Raw genomic sequence first — 25,744 nt, 5'->3', positions numbered from 1 at the left:
CGAAGTCGGATAATAAATACCAAAAGAAAATTCTTTCCATGTGATATGATTGTAAATTAACAATTTTGTGATTTTTTTCCTGTGCTTGCACTGTGAAACGTTAAAAAAATGGTTCAAATGGCTCTGAGCACTATGGGACTTAACTGCTGAGGTCATTAGTCCCCTAGAACTTAGAACTACTTAAACCTAACTAACCTAGGACAGCACACACATTCATGCCCGAGGCAGGAATCGAACCTGCAACGGTAGCGGTCGCGCGGTTCCAGACTGTAGCGCCCAGAACCGTTCGGCCACTCCGGCCGGCGAAACTTTCCGTCGTGCCAAATTTCATGATTGTACTTCAAGGGGAAGTAAGCTGTTTGTTTTACGAGAGCACTTGCAGTATCAACGTATGTGAGGTTAAGTCCCTTATCTTTCGACTGCATTGACTTAGAACTTTAAAATTTTTATACCAATAAAGGATAGTGGACCTCAGTATGCGATATAAATTTCAACTTGATACCCATACTCGCTCCTCAGAAAACGTAGTCTTAATAGAGGTAGGGAGAAAGTGACAAAATATTGTTTTTTTTGTGTAGTGTGTCTGCAAATTCAGTATTTCGGATTTTTCCCTTTACTTGCTCTGCGAAACCTTGTTTCTTACCAAATTTCATTATTCTAGATCAACAGGAAGTACCGTGTATGCTTTGAAGAGTGAGTTTGCGAGTATCAAAATATGTGACACAAATCGCCGAATGTTTTGATTACATTGCGTTAGAAGCTAACGTTGATTATGCCACCTAAGCAGCAAAGATTTGAAAACAGACGGATGGATGGACAGGCAGTCACATAACAAATAGAAACAAGTTTCTTCGTCTGATATAATCAGAAATTCAGGATTTTCGGATATTTTCCTTCGAAGGTATGAAACCTTGCTTCTTGCCAAATTTCATGATTCTGGGTGAAGAGGAATTGCCCTTTACGTTTTGATCAATGAGCTCACGAATATCAAAACATCTCCTGTCTTAGAAGCTACACTCTTTTATATCACCAAGGGACTGTACACCTTAATCATCATAGTTTGTTTGGGCCTTTGTACCACTACATCGCGGGATAATGGAATTGGTGATGTTAGTGCCCTTCCTGTCGCCACCCCGTACGCGCCGGGACGGAATTGGTGTATCCCTGCTGTCTGCATCTAGTGTAAGTCATGAAACAGTGCGAACGTTCTCAAATGTCTGTGAGGGGTGTAATTGACGCGGGACGTGGAGAACAGTCCGGTATTCACCAGGTTGGATGTGGAAAACCGCGTAAAAACCTCATCCAGGCCGATCGTTAATCCACCGGGCGGATTCTATTCGGGGCTGGCGCACCTACTCGAAGCAGTGCATTAGCGCTCTCGCCTAAACTGGAGGTAGAACTGTACACCTTAACATGTAACATAAATTTCAACTTGGTGCATCTACAGGCCCCTGACAGACAACAAAGTGAGCCTATAAAGGTTCCGTTTCTACCGACTGATGTACGGAACCAGAAGAAGAAGAAGAAGAAGAAAAAAAAATTATAACAGTTTGGCATTTGTCGCATGTCACATTGAGGGTGCTGCAGTTTTAATGGGCGGCAGTGTATTACGGTGTTTATGAATTTATATTGTCTGTGTGCCTGCAAGGAAGAGTGGAGCAGTGTCTGTGCAGCACGGTGCTTGGCTGTGGCTCGCAGGTGACGGTGCCGGCGACGTGGTGGCCGCCGCTGTCGCCGCCGGGCTGGGGCGGCCCCTCCAAGTGGCCACCGCGGCGCGTGCAGCTGGCGTACTCTGTGCTGGAGCCGCGCGGCGAGGGCTGCGTGGCGCGCGTGCAGATCCAGCCGGTGGCGCCGCTGGGGACGGTGCTGCTGGCGCCGGCCGCCTCCGCCTACCGCGAGCTGCGCGCGCCCGGCCCGCCGCCCGCAGAGGACGGCCTGCTGGCGCTGCTGCTGCCGCGCGCGCCGCTCTACCCGCGGGCGCGCCTGCACGCGCCACTCTTCCTCCTGCAGCCCGCCGCCGCGCTGCTCGTCGTTAAGTGAGTGCCTCCCCTGCCCGACACTGATTCAGATTCATCGCCGAGTCCTAATTTCGATACTCGATAAAAGGCTTTTTGTCAAAGAAAATTCCGCATCACTGGGACTGTTAAGTAGACACAGATCCTCCAGTTACTCGCGACTGCCTGGACGGCGCAACCCGACAGGTGAGGTTCCGTGGTTCGGTTGTGATTGGTGTAAAGCTAACTCTAAATATAGATAAATGTAAATTAATGCAGATGAATAGGAAAAAGAATACTGTAATGTTTGAATACTCCATTACTAGTGTAGCACTTGACACAGTCACGTCGATTAAATATTTGGGCGTAACATTGCAGAGCGATATGAAGTGGGACAACCATGTAATGGCAGTTGTGGGGAAGGCGGATAGTCGTCTTCGGTTCATTGGTAGAATTTTGGGAAGATGTGGTACCTTTGTAAAGTAGACTGCTTATAAAACTACTAATACGACCTATTCTTCAGTACTGTTCGAGCGTTTGGTATCCCTATCAGGTCGGACATGGAAGCAATGCAGAGGCGGGCTGCTAGCTTTGTTACTGGTAGGTTTGAGCATCACGAGAGTGTTACGGAAATGCTTCAGAAATTCTGGTGGGAGTCTCTAGATGAAACGAGGCGTTCTTTTCTTGAATCGCTACTGAGGAAATGTAGAGCATCAGCACTTTAGGCTGTCTGCCGTACAATTTTACTGCCGCCAACTTACATTTCGCGGAAAAACCACAAAGATAAGATAAAAGAGATTAGGGCTCGTCCAGAGGCATATAGGCAGTCATTTTTCCCTCTTTCTGTTTGGGAGTGGAACAGCGAGAGAAGATGCCAGTTTTGGTACGAGGTACCCTCCGCCACGCACCGTATGGTGGATTTCGGAGTATATACGTAGATGTAGATGCATATGTAGATGTAGAGATGAGAGCACAATTTCTTTTTTCATCTCGGGAACCACTTCCAAGATTTTATTACAAAACAATTCCATTTTCCATCTTTGCTGCTATAGACTACAAAGGCTGTTCGAAAAGTAAGGTCCATTCGGTCACGATAGGGAAACTGCACTATCAATCTAAAATGTTTTACTTGCAGCAATTTTGCCAACCCTTCCAGCTACTTCTCTACATATTTTCCGCTCCGACTTAGTCATTTGTTGTAGCGTCATACCAACTTCCCAATACCCTCGTCATAGGAGCAGTCGCCTGTGTTTCCCTTCAGTTCTCTTCGATGATAGGCAGTTCGTTTTTTTTTCCTATATTGTTTTTTTTGGTACCTGATACAGGTAGGCCGGCAGCGGAAAACTTTATCGTTCTTCGGCCACAGATATTACAAGTAGTACACATGATAGGTATCATAAGTATTGAATAAGTATACAGCCTCACTCTCACAGAGTTTTGCTGCTGTGCACTAAGAGGTCATACGACAGATTCAGACGCCCATTGTAGGCTGGTGGTCCCTGCTATCATAAACAAATCCAACAAGATAAGTGACTAAATGGAGGGAAGATCTTCCTCTGAAGAAATAATAACAAAGACTCACCTCTCCCAAACGTGTCACCTCCGTCAACATGTTAGTTATCTAACAGGTGGATCACAGGATGCTGGCTGTGATGTTGTCCGTGCGTTTAGGCAAGACTAAGCATTAACACGGTCCATCAGGTGATAGATAGTGGACGAAACGCGAATGAGGGTAGCAATATGAAGAGCAGAGGGAAGAAAAGTGCCAAGGCTCGTGCCGTGGGAAAAAAAACCCTCTGCGACAGTGGGATGGGTAGTAAGAGCAGTAGTGGTTTACTAGCTGCGATAGTTCATGCTAGATTGGGTTTGTTAGTATGGGTATAATGCATCATTACCGTGGCAGGCGATGGCGATGTATCCCAGTTGCTGCAGCAGCTGCATCCCTGGAACAATCAGGATCGTTATACGAGGGCTATCCACAAAGTACATTACGTTTTCGTTTGTGTCCGTTAGGGGCGGGGCTAGCGTGGCCATCTTGGTGTCATGGCATTCCGCCGCTCAGTCGGCATCCTGCAGTGCTAGTGAGAGGTTCGTGCTGTACTCCGTTGAGTTACTGTGACAGTTTGAAATTGTTCAGCGTTAATTGAAAATGCCGCGAAGTGTGAAGTGCGTGCTGCAATAAGGTTTCTGACTGCAAAAAAACTGTACACCGATAGAAATCTATCGACAGCTTTGTGAAGTGTATGGGGACAGCATAATTACTGAAGCTGGAGTGTGTCATTGGGTCATAAAATTTTAAAATGGCCGAACTAACGTTCACGACGAAGAGCGAAGTGGAAGACCCAGCATAGTGACTGCCGAACTTGTCGAAAAAGTCGATGCCGCGGTCCGTGAAAACCGTAATTTCACAATAACGGAACTCTCTATGAGTTTTTCACAAATATCACGAAGTTTGTTGCACGAAATCATTACCGAAAAGCTTGGTTACCACAAGTTTTGTGCAAGATGGATACCAAAAATCTTGACAGAGATTCACAAAAATCTGCGAATGGCTGCAGCGTTAACGTTTTTGGACGCTTACCAGAAAGATGGCGACTCATTACTCGATCGCATCGTTACTGGTGACGAAAATGGGATAAGCGTGTGAACTGCGAGACAAAATTGCAGTCAATGCAGTGGGGCACACAAATTCCCCCCAAAAACCCAAGAAATGCATGCAGACAATGTCGGCAAGGAAGGTGATGGAGACTGTCTTTTGGGACAGAAAAGGTGTGATTTTTGTGGATTTCCTGGAAAGAGGCACTACAATAAACTCTCAAAGGTATTACCAAACTCTGCGCAACATCAGAAGACCAATACAAAACAAGCGCAGGGGAAAGTTGGACTCAAAGATCTCGCTGATTCACGACAACGCCCGGGCCCACACGGCAAATGCTACTCGTGAAGTTCTCGAATCTTTTAAGTGGGAGTTGTTTCCTCATTCGCCGTACCGTCCCGACCTGGCACCGAGCGACTTCCACTTATTCCCAGCAATGAAGAAGTGGTTGGCTATGCAGCATTTTGATGATGACATACAGCTTCAAGAAGAGGTTGAAGGCGCAGGCGGCCGAATTTTACGACGAAGGAATTTCCAAGCTCGTCCATCGCTACGATAAGTGCCTTAATTTGAATGGCAACTATGTAGAAAAGTAGTATTTAAGTGTGGCTTTCATCTGTATATAATGAAATAATTTTCCAATACTTTATTTATTTTTAATTCCAAAAAGTAATGTACTTTGTGGATAGCCCTCGTATATTAGTTGGAGATCGGCCATAGACTGTCTCACTGTCTGTGTGTCTGGGGGGGGGGGGGAGGGGGGGGGGGGAAGCTTGCCCGCATGTAGTGTACTAGTGTACGGTACGGCTTCCCTGCGTGGTGCCAGTTATTCGGCAAGTGTGTTCCAACTGGATATCTAGTAATGGTGGCTGGTTAACAGGGGCTCACCTGTACCGTTGTGTTTGCTTGTACTTGGCCATAGATTTTAGGTCCTTACAAGTATGTCTTTTGGTCTTTTATGTTTCCATCTATGGTTGTGGTCGTAGTTCTCCAGATTCAGAATAAACGGGTTCTGCGAATGTCTGGAGTTTCTGTATAGTCTTGTGGTGAGTTTGTGGATTACCTCCGTGAGAGTCTCAAGTCGGTATTCCCGGTGAAGGTCCGCGATGCGTGTGTATCGAGGAACATTGCTTATGATTTTGATTACTTTGTTTTGTAGGATATGCAGTCGGCGCAGGCGTGTGGGCGCAGCCTATTCCTAGACAGGGGTTTCTCGCGACTGCGCGGACGGTGCAACCCGACAGATAAGGTTCCGTGGTTCGGTTCGGGGGGGGGGGGGGGGGGGGGGAGAGAGAGGGGAGATGAGGGCATAATTTGTTTTTTCAAATCGGGAACCACTTCCAAGATTTCATTAGAAAACAATTCATTTTTCATTTTCGCTGCTGTAGACTACAAAGGCTGTTCGAAAAGTAAGGTCCATTCGGTCACGAAATGGTCTCTGCACAATCAAAACTGTTTTACTTGCAACAATTTTGCCAACGCTTCCAGCTATTTCTTTACATATTTTCCGCTCCGACTTACTTATTTGTTCTTAGCGTCATTCCAACTTTCCAATACACTCGTCATAGGAGCATTCGCCTGTGTTTCCCATCAATTCTCTGCGATGATAGCTCGTTTTTTTCCCTCTATTGTTTTTTTGATACCTGATACAGGTAGGCCGGAAGCGGCAAACTTCGCCGCACTTCGGTCACAGATATTACACGTAGTACACATGAAGACACAGGAAAACAAATCAAAACGGTGGATAAAAGACAGTAGACACATAAAGAAAAAGACATGTAGCCGTTCACAAGCGTAGTGAATTAAAAAACGTTCAGCACTTGTATACGAACATAGACGACAGAAATGTCACACGTGAACAATGGACCACAGACAACGAAACACTGAATCACTAAGGCACACATAAACACTGGCGATGATCTCTGGCTCGCGAATGTTCACTGGTCGAGTACGAGTTTGGGGATCTGCCGGAAGGGAAAAGGTGGGGAAGGAGGGAGAGCGGGAGGGTTCAGATACCAGTGGCTGAGGAGAGGGGAGGGGGGAAGTAGGTAGTTGGGTATGGGAAGTCTGGCGGAAGAGGAGGGGGGAGGAAGGGAGGAGGAAGAGAACGGAGAGAGAGTGTCCTTGGAAAAAACACGGGGTGGAGGGGAGGATCAAAGTTGGTAGGAGGAGTAGATGGAGGGGATGAGGGTATCATCGGAGTGGGGGAGTTGGCAGAAGCCTCCTTGAACGAGAGTGGAGAGATGGAGAGCAGGTGGGATGTGGGAATAGAGACGCGGCAGCAGACAGGGGTGAGAAAGGATAAGAGGGACAAGCGGGTGAGGGGGTCAAGTTTGTGGGAGGTGTAGAGGATCTGTAACCCCTCGAGGAAATTGAGGAGGTGCAGGAACGGAATGAGGTCATACAGGATCTGCATGGGTGAGGGAAGGCAGATGCGATAGGCGAGGCGGAGCGCATGGCGTTCCATGATTTGAAAGGATTTGCAAAAGGTGGGAGGGGCGGAGATCCAGGTCGGATGGGCATAGCAGAGGATAGGGCGGATGAGGGATTTATAGGTGTGGAGGATGGTGGAGGGGTCCAGACCCCATGTGCGGCCAGAAATGAGCTTGAGGAGACGGAGTCGGGAGCATGCCTTGGCTTGGATAGTCTTGGGGGTCCAGGAGAGGCGATGGTCAAGGGTGATGTCAAGGTACTTGAGGGAAGGGGGTGAGGGTGATAGGACGGCTATAAATGGTGATACAGAAGTCGAGGAGAAAGCTCGTTGTCTGTGCCAAAATGTTGTCTTCATTGCCAGCTGTTCATGTGAACAGAGATGAAGTCCGGGCTGTATGGTTCGTGATCAGACACTTCCCATCGAAAACGCAGCAGGGTCGTCCTCATTGCTCCGGCAATATGCGGCTGAGACTTGTTGTGAAGGGAAACGCTTGATAGGTATGCATTTCCACAAGTTTAGCAGCTTCACTACTCAAAAGGCAAGTCAGAGGTCGCTGTTCCAACGGCAAAAGTTGCACTGAAACAGTCTCCTTTTCTGCGCTACCAACTGTCTGAACACAGTAATAACACTTTCCAGCTGCAAATTCGAAAGTACAAATTTTAGCAGTTATGTTGCACTTTAGAGCTTTTCATTTGAATGATCCTTGTAATTGATTCCTCCAAGTTTTAACTTTCCACAGACGCCTAGGTTTCCGTTATGATAACAATAGCAATAAAATACATAAAACGTTTTAATTCGATAATTTATCTTCGTCGGCTCTTCGACTATCCCTGCTCATATCTTCAAGCAAATCGAAATTTAGATAAAAATTTCATTTGAAAAGTGTTCCTCGCTAAATTTGAAATACACGTGTCATGAAATTGATCTGAGAACTTAATATCAACATTGCTTCACAACTCTTGCAAAATCACAATTTACGCCAAATAAAAATGGAAATGTGTACTCACCTCTCAGTATTTTACTTCGCACTCCACCTTAGACGGATGCTGGTAGACCATAAAGGTAAAGAGAGGGAAAAGAAAAAAGTTTCAACTTGACTCTTGTCTTGAGGGGACGTTCCTCCAGCTCAGTTTTGTTTGTGGTATTACCGAGGGCTTTCGTTATATTGGCTACAGTACGTTTCAGGTAAAAGAATTTTAGAACTGTCCGTTTCGTCTGTCAGTACGTCAGCTGAAACAATAAAGATATGGTTGTCGCTTCTGATTAATTAATTAACCAATGACTAATTGCAGCAGGGTTAATTATTTCAAAAATAAATACATTTCTACCCCAAGTAAGAACGAAAGTATTTTCTATTCAGTTACGAAATTCTTCTTTTGCATATACCACTCAGTTATTCATTACAAAACCAATTAGGGTTCGAATTATTAGTTATCTTTTCTCTTTTCAGTGTTTACTAACACAGATTAATTCAGTCAATATAATAAATCGTCACAATTATTACAGATTATTTTGTTTGTCCCTATACATCTTACTCTACATCACGTTTAGAGAGAAAAGGGAATAAGTACTGATGATCGCTCTTTTGAAATACATTTCACAGCTATATTTATAGACAGATTAACAGTTAATAAATCGTTGTTTTTGCTGGGCGTCACTGGGATTTTAGTTTCTTCAAGTATCGCGGCGGATGTCTGCATATGTGACACCCCGACCTGGTGTCTGAAAGACGAACTAGTTGGTTCCTTACACCTCCCCTAGGTTGTGCTGACGTCTATTCGCATGTGTTTTCGATATGAAAGGGAGAAACTATAGTGTCAATATTTGTTCTTCTCAACTTATCCCTACATTTAAAGGCAAGTCTTTGATGAGCATGTTTTCGACAATCGAGCAAGAATATATCTCGTCCTGCCCGATTGTTGAAAACATGCTCGTCAGAGATTTACCTTTAAATGTGGCGATAAGTATCATAAGTATTAAATAAGTTTACATTCCCACTCCCACAGAGTTTTGCTGTTGTGTATAAAGAGGGCATAGGGCAGGTTCAGACGCCAATTCGTCGGCCGGAGTGGCCGTGCGGTTCTAGGCGCTACATTCTAGAGCCGAGCGACCGCTACGGTTGCAGATTCGAATCCTACCTCGGGCATGGATGTGTGTGATGTCCTTAGGTTAGTTTTGTTTAATTAGTTCTATGTTCTAGGCGACTGATGACCTCAGAAGTTAAGTAGCATAGTGTTCAGAATCAGCCAGACGCTCATTCTAGGCTGGTGGTCCCTGCTCTCAACAACAAATCGGACAAATAAATGACTACATGGAGGGAAGATCTTCCGCTGAAGAAATAATAACAAAGACTCACTTCTCCCAAACGTGAGCAGAATCACTCAAAACTAATAAAACTTCCGTAGCTTACATGCTCGAACAGCCATAGTCTGCAGATGGTAGAAATGGCTCTAAGCATCATGGGACTTAACAGCTGAGGTCATCAGTCCCCTGGATTTAGAACCACTTAAACCTAACTAACCTAAGGGCATCACACACATCCATGCGTGATGCAGGATTCGAACCTGCGACCGTAGCAGCAGCGCGGTTCCGGACTGAAGCGCCTAGAACCACTCGGCTACAGCGGGCGGCTAGTTTGCAGATGTAAGGCTACTATATTCTCAAAAATGGTTCAAATGGCTCTGAGCAATATGGGACTTATCATCTGTCATCAGTCCCCTAGAACTTAGAACTACTTAAACCTAACTAACCTAAGGACATCACACACATCCATGACCAAGGCAGGATTCGAACCTGCGACCGTAGCGGTCGCGCGGTTCCAGTACTATATACTCAGTTAGTATCGACCGCTTCAGGATTTGTATATATCGTAACCTTACATCTGCAGACTATGGCTGAGCGAGCGTGTAAGCTGCAGAAGTTCTGCCTAAGTTTGGGAGAGGTGAATCTTTATTATTTCTTTAGTGGAGGATTTTCCCCTCCACGTCGGATATGTTGTTGTTGAGAGCAGGGACCATCTGCCTGAAAATGGGCGTCTGTACATGCCTCAAATGACTTCTGTAACCGTTCAGGCAGACAACCCCACCCATCTGGAGAAGCCCTCAAGGAAGCTATTATCAAGACGCTTACGTCTGGTGCTATATTAATTGACAAGAGATGATTAAAAGGTTGAGAAAACTGATACATGTGAAAGTGTAAATGGTTTTAGTAAACTGTTCTTTGGAGTAAGTTCTGACCCCCTATGATCCTTCCGTCGAATCCGCGACACTTGGTACTATGTGACTGTTTCTTGTTTTAAGGTTTTCTCTGTTCCGGTATTCACTCTAAACCAACTTAGCTGTGTTTTCGATCTGCTTCTACCCGATCGTTCACTTCTTGGAGCTAGTAAAAGCCGTTTGTTCCAACCGTCACCGCGTCACTGTCTGCCGAGTGACACTGAACTTTCCGTACTTACGCTGAGTAGGATAGTAAAGTACCCACTCCGCAGCATTCTTTTGGGGTGTTGAGGGTGGGAGTTGCTCCGTAGTCTTTTGACTGTTCTGTTAAGTTCAGTGAAATTTGACTTAGTCAAATTAGCGCTCGCGATCTATTTTCAAAAACGTCTTGATCGCATTCGGTGGGCAGATGACAGTTTACCGGTTTCGCCTCTTATACGGTATTAAAACATGAAATAAACACGTAACACCCATCGTAGTCACTTAAAATAAGCAGAATTTTAAATGACTACTTGACATGTTACTTTAGTAACAAGATACTGGTTCTAGAATCGTAAACTGTTATGTCCACCAAATGGGATCAACACAGTTGTGAATTAAAAAGGCGTGTATATTGGCTAGAACATTAAGTTGTAATATAATTATAAGGATTATAACTTCAACCAGCCATTAGCACGTTTTAAAAAATTTATTCACCATAATCACCCCCGATTTTTTAAAATCCATCGTTAGATACCTAAATAAAATCTCCAAGCTGCAGACTTTTTTGTGGTCGTTAATTGTTTGATGGTGTAAGATTTCCCTGGACAACACGTGCGTTGATTAGTTATATCCTATTTTTCCAAACATTCTTTGTGTTACACATGTACTACATAGGTATGTGTTGTACAGTTCACTGAAAATTAGCATTACAAAGCTTCCAATGATGATAAAGTATCAAAGACTTTGAATTTCTGATACTATGTAAAGTACACGATCATAGTAAAATGTGAGTTTGCAGAAGTGAGGAAACAGATTTTAAAAGTCGAATAAAAAATTTACATCATATGAAATAAAGAGTAGTATGTCATTTTCTGTTGAATAACTAACAATTATGTAGGAGATAAAGCATAATTTTTCATTATAAATGTGACTTATAGATGTGAAGTGTACAATGAAATCATTCGTAAATTATATTATAATCAGACGAAGTAGGTACACATTGGGCGAAACAGCCAGTAAACATGGATGACGCTATGTAACCTACGTGAGCATAATAATTTGATGGTTAAATGTGAATGAACTTTTTATACCATCTTGTGACTGGTTGCTGTACCTTTATAAAAAGTAAGTTTTGAAGGTCCTTCACAATAATCTCAACTGCGTCAATCTCCTTACCTCAGAGTAGCGGCTACACCTAACTTCCGCAAATTTAGTCGTGCGTATTCCAATTTCTCTCTTTCCTCACAATCTCCAGAATAAGTTTGCTACTACAATGTGCATTGTTTCGAAACTTCCTAGTGTATTAAAATTATTTGTTGGGCTGGGACTCGAGAAGTTTCAAATCACTGCATGCTTCACTGCAATAATTTATTTTAAAAAAATTACTTCTTGTTCCTTCCGTGGCTTAGTTTTTTCTATATATTACTTTTCTTTCCGATTCTGAGGACATCCACCTTAGATCTTATCTTATCAATGAACTTAATTTTCAGCATCCATCGGTTAACGCCACATCTCAGACGCTTTATTTTTGTTCTTTCCACAGTATCCCAGAATCCATGCATCATTTTCTTCATAATACTATGATCCACTTCCCATACATAGCTGTGTTCCAGACGGGAATTATCGGGAATTTGATTTTCAAATTAAAACAAATGGTGACATGGTTCCTTTGAAATCACAAGGCCGATATCGTCCTCATCCCCACCTTTTACTGTTACATGTGTGTTTCATTTGGTCTGAATGTATCATACACTCCTATAGTGATGGACACCCCGTCGCTTGTCAGTAAAATTACCTTTTTCTGAAGGTGCTGTTATTATAGTTGGTGGGGACTTCAACCTTCCCTCGATATGTTGGAAAAATACTTGTTCAAAACCGGTGGTAGGCAGAAAACATCTTCCGAGATTGTCCTAAATGCTTTCTCCGAAAATTATTTCGAGCAGTTAGTCCACGAACCCACGCGGATCCAGAGCTAATAGAGAGCTTCATGACTGATACAGGGATTAGTGATCACAAGGTCGTTGTAGCTAGGCTCAATACCGTTTCTTCCAAATCCACCAGAAACAAACGCAAAATAATTTTATTTAAAAAAGCGGATAAAGTGTTACTAGAAGTCTTCCAAAGAGACAATCTCCATTCCTTCCGAACTGACTATGCAAATGTAAACGAGATGTGGCTCAAATTCAAAGATAGAGTAGCAACAGCAATTGAGAGATTCATACCTCATAAACTGGTAAGAGATGGAACTGATCCCCCATGGTACACAAAACAGGTCCGAACGTTGTTGCAGAGGCAACGGAAAAAGCATGCAGAGTTCAGAACAACGCGAAATCTCGAAGATTGGCTACAATTTACAGACGCGCGAAATTTGGCACGGACTTTAATGCGAGATGCCTTTAATAGGTTCCACAACGAAACATTGTCTCGAAATTTGGTAGAAAATCCGAAGAAATTCTGGTCATATGTAAAGTAAACAAGCGGCAAGACGCAGTCAATACCTTCGCTGCGCAGTGCCGATAGTACTGTTACATACTACTGTGCCGCCAAAGCGGAGTTATTAAACGCAGTTTTCCGAAATTCCTTCACCAGGGAAGACGAATGGAATATTCCAGAATTTGAAACACGAACAGCTGCTAGCATGAGTTTCTTAGAAGCAGATACCTTAGGGGTTGCGAAGCAACTCAGATCGCTTGATACGGGCAAGTCTCCAGGTCCAGATTCTATACCGATTAGAAACTTCTTGGCAGATTAAAACTGTGTGCCCGACCGAGACTCGAACTCGGGACCTTTGCCTTTCGCGGGCAAGTGCTCTACCATCTGAGCAACCGAATCACGACTCACGCCCGGTCCTCACAGCTTTAAGTCTGCCAGTATCTCGTCTCCTACCTTCCAAACTTTACAGAAGCTCTCCTGCCAACCTTGCAGAACTAGCACTCCTGAAAGAAAGGATATTGTGGAGACGTGGCTTAGCCGCAGCCTGGGGGTGTTTCCAGAATGAGATTTTCACTCTGCAGCGGAGTGTGCGCTGATATGAAACTTCCTGGCAGATTAAAACTGTGTGCCCGACCGAGACTCGAACTCGGGACTTATGCCTTTCGCGGGCCAGTGCTCTACCATCTGAGCTACCGAATCACGACTCACGCCTGGTCCTCACAGCTTTAAGTCTGCCAGTATCTAGCTTCTGTAAAGTTTTTAAGGTAGGAGACGAGATACTGGCAGACTTAAAGCTGTGAGGACCGGGCGTGAGTCGTGATTCGGTAGTTCAGATGGTAGAGCACTTGCCCACGAAAGGCAAAGGTCCCGCGTTCGAGACTCGGTCGGGCACACAGTTTTAATCTGCCAGGAAGTTTCATATCAGCGCACACTCCGCTGCAGAGTGAAAATCTCATTCTGTATACCAATTAGGTTCCTTTCAGATTACCCTGATACAATAACTCTCTACTTAGCAATCACATACAGCCGCTCGCTCACCGATAGATCTGTACTTACAGATTGGAAAATTGCACAGGTCCCACCAGTGTTTAAGAAGGGTAGTAGGAGTATTCCATCGAACTACAGATCTATATCATTGACGTCAGTTTGCAGTAGGGTTTTGGAGCATATACTGTACTCAAACATTATGAATCACCTCGAAGGGAACGATATATTGATACGTAATCAGCAAGGTTTCAGAAAACATCGTTCTCCTGCAACGCAGCTACCTCTTTATTTTCACGAAGTAATGACAGCTATCGACAGGGGATCTCAAGTTGATTCCATATTTCTAGATTTCCGGAAAGCTTTTGACACCGTTCCTCACAAGCGACTTCTAATCAAGCTGCGGGCCTACGGAGTATCGCCTCAGTTGTGCGACTGGATTCGTGATTTCCTGTCAGGAAGGTCACAGTTCGTAGTACTAGACGGCAAATCATCGAGTAAAACTGAAGTGATATCAGGTGTTCCCCAGGGAAGCGTCCTGGGACCTCTTCTGTTCCTGATCTATATAAATGACCTGGGTGACAATCTGAGCAGTTCTCTTAGGTTGTTCGCAGATGATGCTGTAATTTACGGTCTAGTAAGGTCATCCGAAGACCAGTATCAGTTGCAAAGCGATTTAGAAAAGATTGCTGTATGGTGTGGCAGGTAGCAGTTGACGCTAAATAACGAAAAATGTGAGGTGATCCACATGAGTTCCAAAAGAAACCCGTTGGAATTCGATTACTCGATAAATAGTACAATTCTCAAGACTGTCAATTCAACTAAGTACCTGGGTGTTAAAATTACGAACAACTTCAGTTGGAAAGACCACATAGAAAATATTGTGGGGAAGGCGAGCCAAAGGTTGCGTTTCATTGGCAGGACACTTGGAAGATTCAACAAGTCCAGTAAAGAGACAGCTTACACTACACTCGTTCGTCCTCTGTTAGAATATTGCTGCACGGTGTGGGATCCTTACCAAGTGGGATTGACGGAGGACATCGAAAGGGTGCAAAAAAGGGCAGCTCGTTGTGTATTATCACGTGGTAGTTGAGAGAGTGTGGCAGATATGATAAGCGAGTTTGGATGGAAGTCATTAAAGCAAAGACTTTTTCGTCACTGCGAGATCTATTTACGAAATTTCAGTCACCAACTTTCTCTTCCGAATGCGAAAATATTTTGTTGAGGCCAATCTACATAGGTAAGAATGATCATCAAAATAAAATAAGAGAAATCAGAGCTCGAACAGAAAGGTTTAGGTGTTCGTTTTTCCCGCGCTGTTCGGGAATGGAATGGTAGAGAGATAGTATGATTGTGGTTCGATGAACCCTCTGCCAAGCACTTAAATGTGAATTGCAAAGTAATCATGTAGAGGTAGATGTTTTATTTTCTGGCAATGTAGATGATAGTACAGAACCATTCAGCAAGTGGTTATAGTTAAAAACAAGTTGTTTGATAAAGAATTAATGAAAAAGTGAAGAGGGAACCCGCTGTCGCTACTCTCAATTGTGGAATGAGTAAGACTCGTAAAAAACGTTTGACCTCACACGTGTCAGGCGTTGTCCCCTCGACTTCGAATCTTCCACGGTTCCTTGGTCTGAAAGACTTGTGTCTATGAGCTAAGGCACTCGAATCGGTAGCTCTATGTTACTACGTCCGGTAACAAAACTTCCTGAGATATGGAAGAACAGTTAGTCCTTAATGGTGTCCTTAATGGTGTACGCTGTCCTGCTGTTGATGTTCATTGCTCATTTCTTGTTGGTTGTGATTGCCTCTTGCAGATGATTCTCTGGCTTTGATATTATTGTCACACGTAGCACACCTGTATCCTAAATCAATCATTTTATATATATCTTTCTAATGTTATCCTGGTTTCAGGACAAGGTTACTGGTTTTGTGGAGTGTGTACAACGCAAGGAAATGGCCGACATGCTATTTTACTATGGTTGAGCGTTATTCGACAGATGCTCGTCATGTACGCCAATCGATATTCTCAACTGTTCTTTCAACGTGTGAGAGAGAAAGTTTATCAGGTGGTTTAAGCGACTCGCACACACAAGTATATTAGGAACAAGGAAAGGGGTCATGGTAGAGACGAATAAATATTCCTGAAATAAGTTCATGAAAAGATGGAGCTGCTGAAGATGTAAACAAAGCTCTTGTGTGGTTGATTCTGCACGACCAATTACTTTATGCATGTAACTTCTAGCGTGTGCCGGCCCTCAGTCCACAATGCCAGATTACAGTTCTGCCACCAGAGTCTAAGACAAAGCGCTGAAGATAGTAAATTACGTGTGTGTTGACGTAAATCCTCGAGGCATCGTGGAAGCAAGGCAGCAGTTTCGCTTTAGTGCCAGTGTTCGACCAGGACAAATTACTGCGCGACTGAGAACATTACACTTGCAGAAAGACAACATGTGTGTTATGCACGTCGGGGAACCAGTCCATTTTCTTCGCGTCGTACAACGGTACCCTGCACAAACACTTCATAAGCAATGGACTGATAGAGAAGGTCCACTTCAGTATCCTCCCCCTTCACTTGATCTTAGTCGATGGATAATGGATAATTTATAGGCATCGACGTATTCCACATCCACGGTTAACACGCATATATTACAGGAACCGTGCGTCGCATGCACGTTATCAAATCTGACGTAGTCTTTTTCTCGCGAATTGTGGTTTCTTGGGATGGAAGGAAGATGGATGAAAAGAACAAGGGTTGGGATGAAAGAAAATGTGTTTAGGCGGTAAGAAATAACTTCCATGGTTCTAATCTGAGACGAAGAGCACAAAAACTATAAGGGAAGATAGAGATTGGAATATATCCAACAAATAATTTAGAACGTTGGATATGCTAGAGGGGGAATTTAGTACAGCAGAGAAAGTCGAGGCGGATCGCATCAAACCGGACAAAACGCCTATTACTGTTAAGATGTTTATTTTTGAGTCTGACGATATTGGATGAGTATTCGAATGACTCCGCCGTGACTTATTTCAGTTTGACGGGTAATTTCGCATGCAGGCAATTCTTGCCATACAAGGTTAGTGTACACAGAGTCTAAGTTTGAAAAGACCTCTCGAGGTTGGTTGTAACAATGGAAAATTGTACTGAAATGCACGAGGATCTGCAAAGAATTGACGCATGGTGCAGGGAATGGCAATTGAATCTCAATGTAGACAAGTATAATGTGCTGCGAATACATAGAAAGAAAGATCCTTTATCATTTAGCTACAATATAGCAGATCAGCAACTGGAAGCAGTTAATTCCATAAATTATCTGGGAGAAGGCATTAGGAGTGATTTAAAATGGAATGATCATATAAAGCTGATCGTCGGTAAAGCAGATGCCAGACTGAGATTCATTGGAAGAATCCTAAGGAAATGAAATCCGAAAACAAAGGAAGTAGGTTACAGTACACTTGTTCGCCCACTGCTGGAATATTGCTTCGTTACAGGATCATTTAATAATCGCGAAATCGTTACGGAGATAAATAAACTCCAGTGGAACACTCTGCAGGAGAGAAGCTCAGTAGCTCGGTTCGGGATTTTGTTGAAGTTTCGATAACATACCTTCATCAAAGAGTCAAGCAGTATATTGCTCCATCCTACATATATCTCGCGAAGAGACCATGAGGATAAAATCAGAAAGATTAGAGCCCACACAGAGGCATACCGACAATCTTTCTTTCCACGAACAATACGAGACTGGAATAGAAGGGAAAACCGATAGGGGTACTCAAAGTACCCTCCGCCATATTATGGATGTAGATGTCGATGTAGAGGTATGTTGGCTGAAGAGTGCAGGTTTAATTTTCAGCCCATTGCGCAGGTCACTGTACTTAGAGATTACTTGTGCCCAAAAGAGACTGAGAAAGAGTTTTCCGATAAAAGAAGTCAGACTGACACGTAAGTGTAACCCAATACCTGTTGTGAGAAGTTTATTTCGTTTCCATTCGTGGATTCCTATTCACATTATTTTGTTTTCCGAGCATTATACATATTTTATCCATTTGTAAAGGGGAATTTAGAAACGTGATATCCTACCCAGACTTATTCAACAACGTGAACAAATAGCTTACTTTTTGTCACTATCTGCACTAATGTACGCACTATATTTGATATGTTGACGACTCGGAGTCATGCTCCAGCATGTGCTTTGGATCGTTTAATTAGATGGTCACTGTAAATGAAGCTAGTGAAGATACAGCTCGCTGTAGTGGATTATGAAAAACGTTGAAAATGATGGATGATTCAGTGACCAGTACTTTAGAAATCATCATTATTGTTCAGATCACAACAAGCGATAAATTCCAGCAAGACAGCACCCGATAGCATGGTGCTCGTCCTCTATGTAATGTAGATCGAAGTGGTGCCTGTGTGTTAGACATGTGACCTTCTGGGAGTGAACGAACGGTGGTATCTCAGCAACAGATGACAGTACATAACAGTGGACTGTGGACGGTTCCATGTGGTATCCAAACAAGATTTTACCTACGTTTAGAAACTACTTATCTTTTGCAATGGTTTTATCGAATAATTTAGTTGTTTACAATTAGCCATGTGTTGTCTCTTTTTACTATTGTTACGATCCAACAGTGTGAATGAAGCCATCTGTTTTTGTCCGTCGGTCCACATACCTGTAATATTCTTCATTTGATTGTCAGTTACACGAACGACTGCAGATTGAAATATCTCATATTTCTAGCTAGCAAGCTAAAGGCTGTAATTCTCTTTAAACGATATATATCGTTGCTATTTAATTTCTGCGTAGGAGATAAATGATATTTACGTAGGTAAAAGGAGAAGACCTGGAAAAAGCCACGTATAGGTGGTAAAAACCGAACAGTGCAAACTTCACACAACAGCTAGTTCTAAATAGTTGGCATTTAAATAGTTAGGTAGCAAGCACCATTAGTTTTACTCCATGCAAGGAAATAGTTTCCAGTTGAATATAATGTTTAAAATATGCAGCTAATATCTACAAAGAGAACAAAAACAAAGGAAACCAGACGAAGTAGATTCGTATTTCTATTAATTTCGCGTCCATCCGCAGCGAAATGAATCGCTTATGAACATTTCAATTAATTAGTACGTAAACTGCTGAAAATAACCATTGGTAGTGAATTGATATTTGAAATTTATAATTTCAATTATTTTCTCTGTAATTTAACCTTCAATTGAAGGACTGCGCAAACCAAAAACCTGACGATGTACTGATATTGTATACAGGGTGGTCCATTGATAGTGACCGGTCCAAATATCTCACGAAATAAGCATCAAACGAAAAAACTACAAAGAACGAAAATCGCCTAGGTTGAAGGGGGAAACCAGATGGCGCTATGGTTGGCCCGCTAGATGGCGCTACCATGGGTCAAGTGGGTATCAACTGTGTTTTTTAAATAGGGACTCCCATTATTTATTTCATATTCGTGTAGTACGTAAAGAAATATGAATGTTTCAATTGGACCACTTTTTTCGCTTTGTGATAGATGGCGCTGTAATAGTCACAAACGTGTAAGTACGTGGTATCACGTAACATTCCGCCAGTGCGGACGGTATTTGCTTCGTGATACATTACCCGTGATAAAATGGACCGTTTACCAATTGCGGAAAAGGACGATGTCGTGTTGATGTATGCCTATTGTGATCAAAATGCCCAACGGGCGTATGCAATGTATGCTGCTCGGTATCCTGGACGACATCATCCAAGTATCCGGACCGTTCGCCGGATAGTTACGTTATTTAAGGAGACAGGAAGTGTTCAGCCACACGTAAAACGTCAACCGCGACCTGCAACAAATAATGATGCCCAAGTAGGTGTTTTAGCTGCTGTCGCGGCTAATCCGCACGTCTGTAGCAGACAAATTGCGCGAGAATCGGGAATCCCACAAACGTCGGTGCTGAGAATGCTACATCGACATCGATTGCATCCGTACCGTGTTTCTATGCACCAGGAATTGCATGGCAGTGACTTTGAACGTCGTGTACATATCTGCCACTGGGCACAAGAGAAATTACGGGACGATGACATATTTTTTGAACGCGTTCTATTTAGCGCCGAAGCGTCATTCACCAACAGCGGTAACGTAAACCGGCATTATAGGCACTATTGGGCAACGAAAAATCCATGATGGCTGCGACAAGTGGAACATCAACGACATTAGTGGGTTAATGTATGCTGCGGCATTATGGGAGGAAGTATAATTGGCCCCGATTTTATTGATGGCAATCTAAATGGTGCAATGTATGCTGATTTCTACCGATTTCTACCGATGTTACTACAAGATGTTTCACTGAATGACAGAATGGCGATGTAATTCCAACATGATGGATATCATGTCCGGTACATAGCTCGCGTGCGGTTGAAGCTGTATTAAATAGCATATTTCATGACAGGTGGATTGGTCGTCGAAGCACGTTCACCGGATCTGACGTCCCCGGATTTATTTCTGTAGGGAAAGTTGAAGGATATTTGCTATGGTGATCCACCGACAACGCCTGACAACATGCGTCAGCGCATTGTCAATGCATGTGCGAAAATAACGGAAGGCGAACTACTCGCTGTTGAGAAGAATGTCGTTACACGTATTGCCAAATGCATTGGGGTTGACGGACATCGTTTTGAGCATTTATTGGATTAATGTGGTATTTACAGGTGATCACGCTGAAACAGCACGCGTTCTCAGAAATGATAAGTTCACAAAGGTATATGTATCACATTGGAACAACCGAAATAAAATGTTCAAACTTACCTACGTTCTGAATTTCTATTTAAAAAACCTACCCGTTACCTACTGTTCGTCTAAAATTGTAAGCCATGTGTTTGTGACTATTACATAGCGCCGTCTACTAGAAAGCGAAAAATGTGGTCCAACTAACACATTCATATTTCTTTGCGTACTACACGTATATGTAATAAAAATGGGAGTTCCTATTTTTTAAAAACACTGTTGATATCCGTTAGACCTATGCCAGCGCCATCTAGCGGGCCAACCATAGCGCCATCTGGTTTCCCCCTTCAAACTAGACAAGTTTCGTTCCTGGAAGTTTTTTCGTTTGATGCTTATTTAGTGAGATATTTGTCCCTGTCACGATCAATGGACCCTCCTGTATATTTAGTGTCTACTTTTGGTGAGAACTCGATGTCGGCGGGAGTTACGATCACTCTGAAATGCTCTATTAATTTTTAACGGCCTCCTTAAAAATTAATTCCAATGAGTTTATATCCTCCTCCTTCGGGTATGAAAATTGGCTATTACAAAAGTTGGCAACCCAACCATTGTTTCACAAGCAGGATAATGGACAATATGACCTGTTCTTTTAGACGGATGGGTGAAACATACATCTTCGCTGAAAGCTTTCATTTCGATTTGAGTACAGAGTTACGCGCCTGGAGGTAGAAATGGACCTTAGGTGACAGATAAATTCTTGTTGCATGTCAGTAAGACTGTGCAGCTTCAGCGTACCAAGTGTTAGTCACTGAATCGTGCCTCAGGACCTTCGATCGATTTCATATAGGGCGCTGCTATTTAAAGAGTGATTTCCTTTTGTCGCGACGAGAGGAACCCGTCTGTGTCTCTTGTAATAACCCGTTGTCAGCCATATGTAATTACAGTGTCCAAGAAGTGCATTGATTTCTACTAATATGTGGCCTTACACTGTTGTTTAGCTAATGAAGAAGGAAATGAACGGTGATTTTTAGAATGTTGTGTGCTGTAGTATCTCCTCTTTTTATGAAGGCTTCGATGTACTGCAGAGTGACCGGTTCATCAATTTCCAGCTAGCTACCAGCCATTCACATGTCTCTAGCTACATAATTTTATTTGAATAAGAACGTACAGTCTTTATTCGGTAATAATGAATAAAATGTTCTTGGAGTGCCATCCGTGACAAGTACTTCCTGGTCAGTGACCTCTCGCACTTATGGTTTCTGGGGCCGGCCGTGGTGGCCTTGCGGTTCTAGGCGCTGCTGTTCGGAACCGCGGGACTGCTACGGTCACAGGTTCGAATCCTGCCTCGGGCATGGATTTGTGTGATGTCCTTAGGTTAGTTAGGTTTAAGTAGTTCTAAGTTCTAGGGGACTGATGACCACAGATGTTAAGTCCCATAGTGATCAGAGCCATAGTGCTCAGAGACATTTACTTCTGGGACAGTATTATTAAAAATCTCTTTAAATAAAAATCGCTGACAATACGGCAGGCAATTTCTCAGCACGATGAGGGATTCAGAGATCACGAGATTAAATGGCCCAAATTTTGCTCTCGAGACAATACCATAAGCAAATAATAATGACGTAAAACCTAAATAAATTGGCAAAAATCACACTCTGGCTGGGGATACCATCTCTTGAGGAGGTATTGTCAAAACACGGTAATAGTAGACATTTACACAGTAGTGGGTCAAATCAGAGTCAACGTATATACACATATAGCGACGCACCAGTGGACACCAGTGACGTCACATCCGACATCTAAGACAGTATTAGCAGGCCATCAGCAGTCATTCGAATTCACAGTGGCATAGAGGCATACTGTCGAAAGCTCGTGGCATTCCTAGCACTCGAGGTGGCTGGACGCCCGTGAACACTTTTTTCATTATTTTAGTTATTTCACTCAGGTCTCATGATTTTCTTTCTTCGTAGTATATTTTAAACATAGATTTCATCGTATAACCATGTATGTTTTTTCTTTAAGCTTATCAGCACATCGACAGACTCGACAAATGAGCAATAGTTCTTAGAACCAGATCACAAGTTTTTGCACTCAGGGTATTTTATGGGGAGTAAAAGAAACAGAAAGGTAAAAATGGCCTAGTGTGCTGTAGGTGAATCAAATAGGGTTCCCAGAACTGAGCTGCCGACGTGCCTGAAAAGTAATCCTTACAATCTGTCTTAGCAGTCTTGATTGATGGAAGTAGACGGTGACTTTTCTACAGAAATGGTGACTGCTTAGCAAGAAACGAAAAAACGCGTTTTGGAAATTAGTCACAAGAGTAAACAGATGTATCAAGAAAGACACAGAAGTGGGAGATGTAAGCCCTTTTCACCGCTGTTTTGGCCGATGATAGCAACAAGTGCACAGTTCTTATCAGCGGCCAAAAAAGCGGTGAAAAAAGATGTGCTCAGTATCCGTATAACAGCGATTTTATGTCGCAATTTAAACCAGACGTAACTGAGACTGTAGTGGAGATGGGATGGAAGTGACCGAAAGGTACAAATGCATGGTAGATCAAGGACTATATTCGACGGATTCCAAGATATATGAAAAGACAGCGAGAACGACCTGACACGTGGGTACATGGCGTTATAAATAATGCTGAGACAGCATACACACGTAGAGCTGAAGACTGTTATGCGGGTGATGATGCTAACTATATATTTTTGACTCACTACTGTGAGAAGGTTTCTGTAACAGTGTTTTTACATTACCTCTTCAAGTGCTGTTTGTGGATGTTGAAGCCTCATCTTAGAGTACAAGAAGGCGCTGTTAACAGAAAACACTGCAAGAGATGGTATCCCTAACCAGACTGTGATTTTTGTCATTTTATTTAGGTTTTACATCAGTATTATTTGCTTATGGCATTAACTCGAGGTCAAAATGTGGACCATTTATCATGAATTGGTCTTTGTCGTTTTCAAACTCGTATTAGAAACGTAAGGTTCCCTTAAAAGTGAAAATTCCCGTGGTGTACTGTTTTTTAAACGCGAAGGTTTTCTGAGATTATTATTTAAATTTACTGATCATAAAAGTGGGAGACATACGGTCTGTGTGCTGTAATTATTAATCAGATGGAAATATTTCGGAAGTACAAACTCGAGTGTGTTATTATTGGATGTGCTCCAAGATGACGGATAGAAGAACGGATCATGTTTAACTTTATTTGCTGGTCGATTATTAATAGTGTCTGGTCCTACAATGTACAGTATCTCTACAAGCCACGTACCCTGTTGCCGTCTGTCTGCTTCCGAAACGACCTTCAGAAAATTGTAGTGGTTTGTACACCATACCTACGCAGGACGTTCTAAATTCTTGCTTGTGTCATGTTATTGCCAATAATCGGAAGAATTGCACAATCCTTAAATCCAAGTAACACTTGGATTCATGGAATTTTAGAGGAATGTACTATTGGCACATGTAAAAGGAAAGACAGCATTCAACAGCTTGTTGATGTCTCGGCCATTTGTAAAAATGAATAAAAGGAAATGCGCAAGGGTTTGTCAGAAAGTCCCCGACGCTTTCTTTATTTAATAACCCACTTCAAATTTTCCGTAACTGATAACACAACGGGAAACTCAGCGTGGTTAGACTAGGACTAGATCTCTCCTTTTCTCCACTTACCTATCTTGGCACTAGTAGTAAAACTGCGGCCTAAAACGTGATAATAAAAGGATTTCGATACTCAATAAATGTTTGCGAGGTGACATACCACACCACCAGAGCACATCGAAATTGATTTGCATCGACTCTGTATCGCATCGAATGCTGGAAATGTATTCGGCACAATGGCAGCGAAACGCCGCTTGGTGACGGATGAGCTTGTCATTGGCGATGGTCTCTGAGCACAATAGCTACAGAAAACAATAACGTACTGCGTGTTTGAAAATCAGCCTTTCATTCATGTTTGAGCTGCGTTTAATTTCAGAGGTAAATTTATCGTTTTTTGAACCTCAGAGTAGAACATGTGCGACGACACATCCTTCAACTTGTTTGAGAGCTAGTACTCGCAGGTGTTGTACCCAATCCGCTTTCCGGTCAGGTCAAATCACTATTATCTACCGTATTGGTCCTCGTAAAATAATAGTTAAGGATTGTTTTTCGGGTTTTCAGCATTTGGCGAGTCCCTTTTTGTGACCAATATTTCCTCGTCTGACTTAATTTTCTTCCTCTGGTGCTGCTATCAGTAGTATAAAGTGTGTTTAATGAAATCTGACCCTCCAGTGACCAGTAATGCTGTAGTTTCACTATCAAAACCGGTTGAGATTCAATTGCGAATCATTCTCAAGTGCGTTAAGTGGTATCGCCAAAGATATCACCATCACATAATAAAATTTTACAGCCTGACGAGATGCGTTGTTGTCAACTGGTGTAAAAATTGGCGTATGTGCTCTCTAACAATACTGTGAGATATTGGTGGTACTGCGACCTTATGTACAATGAAGTTCGACTTGCTGCGTTCTTTGATGCGCCTCTGTTTTTCCAGCGTCTATTCTGTTTTTCCTTGAAACACTCACGCACTCGGAGCTTTCCGGAATTTACGAATGAGATGGCTGTTGAGAGTTTCATAAACTGAAATTTGAAAATTTTTGGTAATTTCCTATGGGAACAAACTGCTGAGGACATCGGTCCCTAGGCTTACACACTACTTAATCTAACTTACAATAACTTACGCTGAGGTCAACAAACGCACCCGTGCCCGAGAACTCGAACCTCCGACGGGGGGCATAAAGTGAATGTCAATTCCCAAGAGTTGATTAATTTGGGAATTTCTAGAATATCCTTGTTTCCGTAAGCTCCTCATTAAAGTTACTCATTGTCATGTCACAGTTCGTTTTTAGACAACGATCGGCGACAGCTGATATTCTTAGTTACTCCTGTCCGGTGTCCCGCCGACGTTCCCCATATCTCTCCTCGACTATTCTTATTGAGTGTCCAGAAGCGAAATGCCACGCTGACAATGAACACAGTGAACACGTGATTTACAAGGTCTTGATCGTGTTACCATTACAGAACACACTTTTATCCTTGTTGGTCGAACTGAGATGCAATGAATGTCATGTTTCCTTGGACGTGATTTCCCGATTATTCAGAGAATTTCCCATATCAGGGCAAAATAAGCGACCTGATGTTC

General features: G+C 42.9%; 1 protein-coding gene across 1 annotated transcript in view; it reads left to right on the top strand.

The window, feature by feature from the left end:
- Nucleotides 1–25,744, top strand: part of LOC126274703 (transmembrane protein 132E) — a 370,693-nt gene that overhangs the window by 162,909 nt on the left and 182,040 nt on the right. Inside the window, exon 5 of the mRNA XM_049977139.1 lies at nucleotides 1,699–2,036. Coding sequence (XP_049833096.1) covers nucleotides 1,699–2,036 — 338 coding nt within the window. The remainder of the gene's footprint in view (nucleotides 1–1,698; nucleotides 2,037–25,744) is intronic.

This window comes from Schistocerca gregaria, chromosome 1 (assembly GCF_023897955.1).
Source record: "Schistocerca gregaria isolate iqSchGreg1 chromosome 1, iqSchGreg1.2, whole genome shotgun sequence".
Classification (NCBI taxonomy): Eukaryota; Metazoa; Arthropoda; class Insecta; order Orthoptera; family Acrididae; genus Schistocerca; species Schistocerca gregaria.
The sequence above is the reverse complement of the archived record's forward strand: the minus strand, read 5'-3'. Positions and strand labels throughout refer to the sequence as shown.